General features: G+C 36.7%; 1 protein-coding gene and 1 pseudogene across 2 annotated transcripts; one reads left to right on the forward strand and one right to left on the reverse strand.

The window, feature by feature from the left end:
* Positions 1–1,134: 1,134 nt before the first annotated feature.
* On the reverse strand, positions 1,135–5,668 carry LOC126782817 (lipoyl synthase 1, chloroplastic). Of its 2 annotated transcripts, none has more exons than XM_050508145.1 (6): positions 5,563–5,668; positions 3,227–3,745; positions 2,971–3,128; positions 2,157–2,328; positions 1,702–1,812; positions 1,135–1,486 (listed from the first exon to the last, which is right to left on the reverse strand). In XM_050508145.1, the coding sequence occupies exons 2-6, from the start codon at positions 3,713–3,715 to the stop codon at positions 1,412–1,414; spliced, it is 1,005 nt and encodes a 334-aa protein (XP_050364102.1). In that variant the 5' UTR covers positions 3,716–3,745; positions 5,563–5,668; the 3' UTR covers positions 1,135–1,411. The 2 variants fall into 2 exon arrangements, with proteins under 2 accessions (XP_050364102.1, XP_050364099.1); XM_050508142.1 differs by having other exon boundaries at positions 3,227–3,775; positions 5,563–5,655.
* A 149-nt stretch (positions 5,669–5,817) lies between these two features.
* On the forward strand, positions 5,818–10,383 carry LOC126782813 (serine carboxypeptidase-like 13; annotated as a pseudogene).
* The last annotated feature ends 213 nt before the right edge of the window (positions 10,384–10,596 follow it).

Consider the following 10,596-nt stretch of genomic DNA (forward strand, 5'->3'; position numbering starts at 1 on the left):
AGAATAATTGATCTCAATCATTTTTCCCTGGAACTCAAATTTCCAGAAACATGAGTTTTCTTAATTGTCATCGATCTTATGTAGCCAATATAATCAAGAAAACCATGGTTTTTTCCGTAGTTAAGAAGAGTTTAAGTGAAACTGAAATATTCATTCAAGCTCGATCGGTTTTAAACTTCTATTTTGCCTGGTTATACACTTATACCAGATGTGATATTTCAGATTGTAAAAAGAAAGAAATATCTCTACGTACAAACCATGCATCATTATAAGGACCCAGCAAGTTCGCTAGGCCAGCTAGAGAGCTTGGAAGGTTGTTCAGGAAAGCACACATGCACTGAAGCAAGAACATCACTTATTCCCAGTACAAAGAGGCCTCTTGCTTGGAAGAGACTCAAAAACCAGAAGATGATGATGTAAATGAAGCATGGGGTTTACTGTACTCGTGAAAGTTTTGTACTCTATTACTATCATCAACATCAAGAAGGGCTAAGAGCCTGAGAGTAGGTCCATTTACATGTGCATTTACATTTCAGTTCCGCAAGCGAATAAACCTCAAGTTCTGTAATGTATTCCATAATCGAGAGAATAAATACTTCACATGCACAAGTGAAGGTACAGTGGCATTCAGTGTTTAGACTACAACTGAGTGTCACTTAAACTTTATGGATAAAGCATTTGGAAGCTAATTCTAATACAACCTCTTTAAACCTTATTTGAATATATAAGCCATGATATATATGATCTGCATAAATTTGGTTTGGATAAGTTAGCAATCCGTTCACGGGTGTGATTAAAGAATCTGCAATTCCTATGTAGTATATAATCGGACTTACAGTATGTTGTCTGATACAGTAGTTATGGTTCTTAGGAAGGGTAAATTTTGTACAGCAGTTATCCTAGTTTTTCTATTCCAAGACATAACTACAGTACAGGCTGTACAGCTGGACTGTATAACAAATGCGGAGGTTTACCGCGCATAAGTCAAGCGTAAATTGTGAAAGTAACCTTAATTCTCAGTCTGAACCATACCCACTCCAAATGATACTACAACTAGTCAACTATACAAGATGGTTGAATAACAAGGCTATTTTGGCCTCTTCAGACTTGAACCAATAAGAACGGACAAAAGAATAACAAGCACACACATTTTTATTATTAAAAAACGATTAATAGTAAATCATCAAGAGCTTATATCACCTAATACATGTTGTATCACTAATATTGCTGGTTCGCAGCTAAAAATTCAATTTGCCAAATTAGTATGAGTAGACACTAGATTTAGATTTTGCCCAAAAAAAAAAAGATGATTGAGAAATTAGAATATTGTATCACCTAGTAAACAGCCGTTGGCTTGCAACTACAATAACTGTAGTTTGCTCTATCCTCGGCTCTTTTCCGCACCAGTTTCTTAAACTATAGCTCCAGCACGTTCCCTCACCATTGTCTTAACAAATAGCTCCCCTGCCCTATACGAGGATCGAACCTGAAATAATGAACAAGATATTTCTTATCTATAAACTATGTTGACCAAAAATAGGAAGTAAGAAAATAGAAAGTTGAAGTAGAGAGATCAGTAATCAATAAACTATGTTGAGATATGATCTATAACACACTGATCAGAACTAAACTCAAATTGGCCAGATTACTGTGTTCATCCAAGAAAGGAAACAAATTAAAATCATCATACTCATATCTTACCAAGGGCCCACTCGCTACATAACGAAATCCAATGGACTCCCCATATTCCTTCCAGTACTCGAATTTCTCAGGGGTGACATATTCTTTGACAGTTAAATGTAGTGGAGTTGGCTGCAGAAAATAAACAATTTCAAATCTAATCTCTTGTGAATATGGCTTAATAGCCAATTAGCTAATAAATGTTTTGAGATAGGGTAATACAGAAAATTTAGGGAAGCAGATTGGTTAATTTTTAAAACCTAAAGTAGTAACTTTTTTGTAAGTGTAGCAAATTCGCTACTTTTGAAAACTTAGGGTAGCAAATTGACACAGGTGGAACCTAAGGTAGCAGATAGGTCATTATTGCCAACTATACTAGTTTCATGTGGATGATTGCCTCAGACCAGTGAAGTTTGTCGGTGATGGCAAATGTAAACAGCTGAAAGCTAAAAACATATAGCTGGAGCGTTACTAACCTGTAAATACTGTCCAAGTGTCAGTATATCTACATCTATAGCCCTTAAATCAGCCATGGCCTCTTTCAACTCATCATCTGATTCTCCAAGGCCCAACATTATAGAAGTTTTTGTAGTCATCCCCTTCTTGCTTTGTTTTGCATGGTTTAGAACAGATAAGCTCTGCTTATACCTGCAGTGGTAATAACTTAATTTATTTAGAAGGACCAATCCAAATAAGCAGATCACTCAATATATCTTACAAGCCAAACAAATAGACATACACAGCTGATTTTTCATGTTGATTTTCAGGCGGTAGAAATGCATGAAATTTCATACTTTTGTAACTTTATAAGCTCAGAAAGGTTTAAGGTACAATGTGATAAACACATTCCATAATTTCGTGAATATAAGCACAGATAAATAGAGAGCAGGTGAAGATAGTTGATTGGGAAACCTGGTATGCTATTCTGCACACCAAGGTTCAAAGTAAAAAAGTGTGACTTAAGTCCAAAAAAAAATCGACGATTAAGAAGCAAGAATATGATTGGTACTATATACAGTGACATTTAGGCAACTCAATCACACAAATTTCTTCAACTAGAGGAGTTCATCTATTAACTCCATGAATTGCCTGAACATGAATAGGAGACAATCAGATGCAAACCAGGTGAACAGGTTGAAAACCTCACTTACAGTTGACATCAGTTGGAGCAGGTGTAAGTGAATGCAAATGTAGTGATGCTCTAACCTTAAGCAGTATGGATAAAGGGGTGTAAGCACTAAGCAAGAAAGACAAGTAATAGGGAAAAAAGAACCGGAAGAAGATGCTGACCCAGCGCGAGGGTCTCTGACAATTCGCTGAAGGCTTTTGACAGTCTCAATGTTGTGTGCAAAGACATCAAGACCGCAGTGTAGCAAAGTGTCCACGGCAGTCAAGTCACCCCGAAAGTCAGAAGTTAAGCATTCAACCATAATGTCAGGCTTGAGATCCTGCAACAGAAATCTTTCTTGAGTAAAATGGAAAATAGAAACAATAGAGAATAGAGAGCAAGAGAGCGGGAGCATGCAAAGTGAAAGTGATGGAGAACCTTAAGGGCCTTGACAGTCTGGGCAAAATGCCCACTGCCACCGTCAGGCAAGTCATCACGATCAACACTTGTCAAAACAATATAATCGACACCCCAGCTGGCAACGGCCATGGCGGTGTTGATGGGCTCCATTGGATTGGGAGGGGGAGGGGTTCGGCTGGTTTTGACAGCACAGAACCGACAGCCGCGAGTACAGGTGTCTCCCAAAACCATGATGGTCGCAGTGGAAATGCCGTCACCACCTCCATTCCAACACTCGCCAATGTTCGGGCATTGGGCCTCCTCGCACACCGTCTTGAGATTCAAATGGGACAAGGTCTCCTTCACCTCCTCATACTTGATACCCTGCGGCGCTTTCTGCCTCAGCCACCCCGCCTTCTTCAAATTCGGGTCTCTCCCCGTGAAGGGCCCCACCACTGCCTCGCAGCGTATTCCTCCTGCTTTTATTTTAACCATTGGAGCTGGTATACAAGATCTTGACATCATCATCTTCCCTTGTTGGTCCTCCAATTCCTAGAACTGATTTGAATGTTGGTTCAGTTGCGGGTTCTAACCAGTGGCAGAACCAAGAATCAGAAATGGATTGGGTTGCTTTTAAGTGCATATAAATTTTTTGTTTGAGAGTTATAACTCAGAAGAAGGCTCAACCTCACGCCTTTACTATGATCCTTGAAAACTTACAAACATGGGGAAACAAAACCAATACCTAATATATTAATTAAAACCGATATGAATTATGCACAAAAATTCCAGGAAGCCATAAACAAACTTGAAAAAAGAAAGGTATACATATGCATAAAGAAAATACACAATTTCAAAATTTCACTGTATATTTTAAATTCAGGTAACTGCATAACTTCTTTTAAGCAGACCAGACCTCACGGAGGAGATCAAACCTTGCATTCATGCAGGTGTCACCTGTTTGCTCATGTTTTCCATATCCGTTCCATTAACTCATTGAAGGCAAATACTAATTAGTACCAGTGCCATTTACATTTATAAAGTGAGGAACACAGAGCTAAACCAATATAATATTAGCAAGTGGATTCCTAAAAATACTAATTAGCCAAAAATAAAATAAAGGGTGTATATCACAGGAAGAAGCTTATTTTGTTGCTGTTGTAGCTTTGTTTTTAATTAAGATTGAATTAGTAAGCAAAAAAGAACAACTGGTCTACAGAGACACATCAGACCCTTATTTCCAGGAAAAACAGAAACACAAACAAAAACACGACAACTCAAGCTACCTAGAAAACTAATTGTTTCTGAAATATTTAGCCCGATGATATAATAGTGTGTTATCCTTATGTCTACTACCAATTGAATCTTATGTGCTTAGCCAAATGAAAAAAAATAAATAAACGATATAGGAATAGCTACCTAATATCCCATTCAATTGATTGCAAACATAACAATATTAGGTTAGTGGTGAGGCTTAGTTCTATTGAACTCTAATACAATTACTTGGTCAAGCTTAGGCAAGCTTCTACTTTCTAGAAATCAAAATGTGTTGGAGTTATATGCAGTTTTCTTTAACTAAATGAGTCTGAGTTAAAAACCTTACTTATGAAATATTGTAATGCTTGTTTGGGAGATCCAAACCCGTTCAACCTTTAATCCATTCAGAGTAGACTAAAACATTTAGGAATGACATCACTACGATAAAGACAGCTCATGAATCACCTGAAGTGAGTTAAACTGTTTGATAGGGACTCGAAGCAGATGATTTCTATGACATAAGCAGTTTAAACAAATCTATGTATTAAAGCCAATAAGCAGTTTAAGCCTTTCTATGTGTTAAAGCCAATAAACCACTTGGCTCTTGCACTCCACGCAAAGAGTAGGTGCCAGTGTTAATGATGATCAACTAGAACATCATTCTGTAACTTTTTAACTTTGCTATCATCCGTGATTGCCATTCATTCAAAGTGAATTGAGATAATTGAAGTCTAATCAGTTACACACACACACACACACACACACACACATACAAAATATTAGAAATCAAGACTGAAACTTTAGCCAAATTCCCCAACCCAGAAACAAAAGCTCAGAATAAGTTCAATCAACTCTCCTAACCCAATTCAATAGAGACAAGTAACTGGACCCAATAGCTGAGTTCGGGCTGCAAAGCTATTGCGGCACATATCAACTTCAATATCCCATTTGCATTGCAATGATTCCACAAATATTTGGGTACTGAAGTTTTCAAATATATCAAATCCTAATTCGGACTATGTCTAAATAAATTTCCGTTTTCAAAGCAGACAATAGATCAAAAACCAAACCTCAAAACCTAAAAAAGAAACAGTAAGAAGATGGACAGAGAAACAGACCAGTTTATAGGCGATGGAGTCGGCTTTCTGTTTGGAGGCTCTTGGATTTTGGGAGGGAGAAATGATAAGAAGAGGCTCCATGGTTACCCATGGTGGTCGGCCTTTGAAATATCCGCCATTTCTTGTTTGGTTGGTGACTGCTGTTAACTAACTATTTTTACCACACTTTTCCATGTAATTTCTTCCAAAAAAAAAACAGTGTTACTTGTGGACGCAATCTTGCATATGTTGTTGAACAGCGTCACTTGCGGTCTCTGTTGGTTTAGTTCAGCTTTTGGATTCTTCCAAACTAATTGGATTGCGATATGAATTATTGTCATTTGTTCAAGATCTCTTATCCGCACCACTCATCCATAATTGGTGTATGATATGAGAGACCGATCATATTGCAGGGAAAACTGACGATGACATTGATGGGTTCCTCAAACACCATCGTTTACGTTGGATTCTTGCTCTGCCATGCTTTTGTTCTACTGCTGCTTACTTCCAACTTTGCTCTTGCACAGTCCATCATCAAGAACTTGCCAGCCTTCCATGGTGACCTCCCTTTCAAGCTTGAAACTGGGTAAGCTGCAGGACTGATCATCTTGATCCCAATACATATATAATTAGGTTCTGTTTTAGTGAACTGGGTGATTTAACAATGATCTGGGTATGTTTAATTAATGATTCAAGGTATGTGGGCGTGGGAGACTCGGAAGAGGTGCAGCTGTTTTACTACTTTGTTGAATCAGAAAGGAGTCCAGAAAATGATCCTCTGCTCATTTGGTTGACAGGAGGACCTCGATGCTCTTCGTTTTATGGCCTCATCTATGAAATTGGTAAACCCTTTTTCTATTTTTGATTTCTGATAATCCGAAGGTATATATAGTTTGTACATGCGAGTGATCATTTATGCACTAAGTTTTATATAACTTTAGATTTTGGGAGACTGGGAGCTGGTTAATTTCGATTAGAAGAGATGCTTACTGATTTTTCAGTATATACCAGATTCCTGTACCTTCAAGAAAATGGAAAGATTACATCAAGAATTAATGGACGTGATTTCATGAAACCAATTTGTGCTATCTATATAAATTTTTTACTTCATTGCTCACAGGAAACACTGGCTAAAGTAGAAGGCGAAATAGTAAGTAGGATTGTGAATATACTGAAGCCTAATTATTGACAATTACTCTCTTTTATAGAGCATATGACTATGAAGATAAAGAGACATTCATTCTTAGCTGAAATATTGATGTTTATTAGGTAACAATGGCATTACCCAGACTTTAGGATGCTTGGTCTAATATGAAAACTGGAGCTTATAACTTTCTGTAATCAATCACTACAGGTCCAATGTCTTTTAAACTTACAAATTTATCGACTGATCCATTAACACTTGTTCCGAATCCAAACTCATGGAACAAGGTAAATTTCTATATATGAATTTTTTAAGTTTCTTACTGAAGATTCATGAAATTTTTTATGGCTATTGTGATACTAGTATTGAAAGTGGTCCCTTGAGATTGCAGGTAGCAAACATAATTTTCATAGATGCCCCTGCTGGCACCGGTTACTCCTACTCCACAACTTCTCATGGGTTAATCTCTAGTGATACGTTACATTCAACCAGGATTTATGAGTTTATACTAAAGGTAGGTGATGATTTGAGACAGTAAAGTTTTGGTTAATTCAGAAGATGTAAAACCTTCTATGTTTAATTCAAAAGTAAAGAAGTAGTTACTTTAGATTAGTCAAATTATGCTACATACTCAACCAGAGTAATGCGGCATAAACTTTTTTATGTTTTATCTCAGCTCTATCACCTAATATATGGTGTTGGGAACAGAGTTTGTGTTTGTAGCATTACTCTTTTCTCTCATTATGATCTGATTTTCCTTTCTTTCTTTCTTTTTTTTGTGATTTATTCAGTGGATTACTACTCATCCCAAGTTTCTTGCAAATCCATTTTATGTTGCTGGTGATTCATACTCTGGCAAAATTGTTCCAATCATTGCCAAGCAGATAGCTGATGGTAACTTGTATATGAGATTCATTCTAATTTCGAATACTTTCCCGTGGAGATACTGAGAGTGCGCGCACACACGCGCACACACACACAATAGAGGATTAAAAGGAATCTATTCATTGGGCGTGGGGCTGAGCCTCCCAGCTAGGCTGGGTTCCAAACCCCGTTTCAAAAAAGAAAAGAAAAAGGAATCTATTCATAAAAATGCATGTACATGAAGTTGTCTAAATTGCAACTCAAATACTGTTATTCACCTTTTTGTTTGTTTGTTATATTGTTGTAGGTGTTGAAGATGAAAGTGAGCCACATTTGAACCTCAAAGTACTTCAATTGGCTCAGAACACATTACCTTATAAATTATAATAGATTTAGAGTTCAAGAAATTATGCTGGAATTTACCTTTTGTTCATTGAATTTAGGGATACATTATTGGCAATCCAGTTGCAAATGGACAGCAGGATGTTAATTCGAGAATTGTGTACGCTCATCAGCTGGGACTTATATCAGATAGAATATATCAGGTACATGGCCTATTTTCTTATTCGGGTATCAGATTTCCTAGCCCACATTAAGAATAAGTAGTCTGATCATGAAGCCTTTTGATATAAATTAGTAGTTCTTTTTTTGTTTTTCATGTTTGCTTATGAAGCAAATCTTGGTAGATGACACAGGCACGCGCACACACACTTGTTTTTGCAGAGGGCCAAATGCAGATGAGTTCTTTTGTGTATATAACTGTTTTAATGTTATAAAGGTTAACTTCATTCTCTTACTCCAGGCAGCTAATAAGAATTGCAAGGGCGAATATGTAGATTTAGATCCAAACAATCAACTGTGCCTAGACAGCCTTCAAGCGATTGATGAGGTAAAGGGCTCATCACTTTTCTATCATTCATATTATGGCAGTAGCGATATACTTTAGTAGATTATATGGATCTTTTCTTCTTTATCTGTTGATACATGCATGGTTTTTAATTGTTCATATGTATACCGTGCGATGTATTGTGACAATAGGAGAACCAGATTAGATTTCTGGTTCGCAGTGTATCATAAATACCCAGCAGAATCAGATCTTCTTTAGGAAATGCAAAACTTAATCACTCAGTACAATTTGAATTGTTCATGAGGACATCCAGATTCAAAGTTGGAGCATCTACACCATTCAAAAGAGCATTTGCTTCAAAGCCATAACTAGCTAGCTATGAGCCACCATGTTGGCTAGTCTTGGAGCAAAGGTCACAATGATCTCTGTCTGTGCAGAAACAGATCTTTGAAATATAATTAGATACAACAAGTGTAGTTATCTCAAATTCCTATATTCAAAAGATTCCCTTTATTTTCTCAATTAAGAAAATAAATTCATTTTAAATGGACCCATGCATATTGTACTTGGATTTGACAAGGTTGCTGTATTGAATATGCAGTGCATTGGGAGAATTGATAAAGAACATATATTGGCACCATTTTGAATGGTGTAGATGCTTAGACTTTTCATTTCCTATGGTACAAATGTGTAGGGTAAATCTCTCTCTCTCTCTCTCTCTCTCTCTCTCTCTCTCTCTCTCTCTCTCTCTCTCTCTCTCTCTCTCTCTCACTGAAAACTAATGATAATTCATCCTGAAAAGAGTTTTATATCTAAGTTTTAGACATCAGATTAGTTACAGAGATGAAATTCATCAATCACAAACACCTAGCAAATGAAGAACTGTCACACAATGATGATAAACAAGCTTTGCTGGCTTTGTAGGAAGATAAGATTCGGTATTCCGTTCTTTGGCAAAATGATATAAATGTTCGCAAAGCTCTTAACATTCGGGAGGTATGTTCTCGCTACCTTTATATTGACTGAAACTATTACACTCTAGCTTGACATCTGAACGGAGACACTCAACTGTTTTAATCAGGGAACAAAAGGGCAATGGACAAAATGCAATAAAACCACTCCTTACACATTTGACATTCCAAGTAATATCGAGTATCATCGTAATCTCAGCCAAAAGTCCCTTCGTGCTATAATCTACAGGTATTGTTGCTTTCAATTTTAAACTTCAGTTTCAATTCTCACATTGGCTACTGGCGCTAGTAATGGAGTTTGCTACTAGTTAACCTCATATAGACAATAATGGGCAGCCTTTAATTGTTTCCTAATTCAATTTTTTTTGGCTTGTGTAGTGGTGATCATGACATGAGCGTTCCATATATAAGTACTCTAGCATGGATAGAATCCATGAACTTTACAATCGAAGAGGATTGGAGACCATGGTTCTCTAATGATCAAGTTGCAGGGTTTGTATCAATCTCGGTTATACTTGTTTTGTTGGCCTTTTAAGATTTAGAATATGAAAAGAAGAGTTAATAAATTTGTTTTGCAGGTATACACTTTACTATTCGAATAAAGAGTGGTATAATTTGACCTATGCGACTATAAAGGCATGGAAAAAAAAAACCATCTGATTTTCTTCTCTCTTTCAATTTAAAAACATCTTACATCTTATTCTGCTTCTGCAATTTTGTAGGGAGGAGGACATACAGCTCCAGAATACAATCCCAAGGAATGTTTTGATATGATTAGCCGGTGGCTAGCGCATATGCCTTTGTAATCTATTCAGTGACTAATAATTTCGACGATGTGATTTGATGACATTTACTGTACATTCCGTAAGTCTGTACGTGTATCTGCAGGTGTTCATAGATTGTATTCGATAACGTCATCATGGCGTCCAAAGTCAAAACAAGCATTTTTATCTTTTTTATATTCTTTCTTCTTTTTTCAGAAGTGAGAAAATTGATAGATCCATTCAAATCTGTCACTTAGCCTGGTTATCATTATTTCATAGCTGATCAATAGGTTTTATATTTGATGCTACACCTTAAGCAAATATTTTCCGTATTCTCATCTGGAAGTTAGTAATTTCCGCTTAATTAAGAGTAGATTGTGTTCCAAGACACGGGTTGATAGGACTTGGATCTTGGAGTAGTTTCTGTTAGATCAATTTTGGACATATCACATATTATATGATTAT

Source organism: Argentina anserina, chromosome 2 (assembly GCF_933775445.1).
Source record: "Argentina anserina chromosome 2, drPotAnse1.1, whole genome shotgun sequence".
NCBI lineage: Eukaryota > Viridiplantae > Streptophyta > Magnoliopsida > Rosales > Rosaceae > Argentina > Argentina anserina.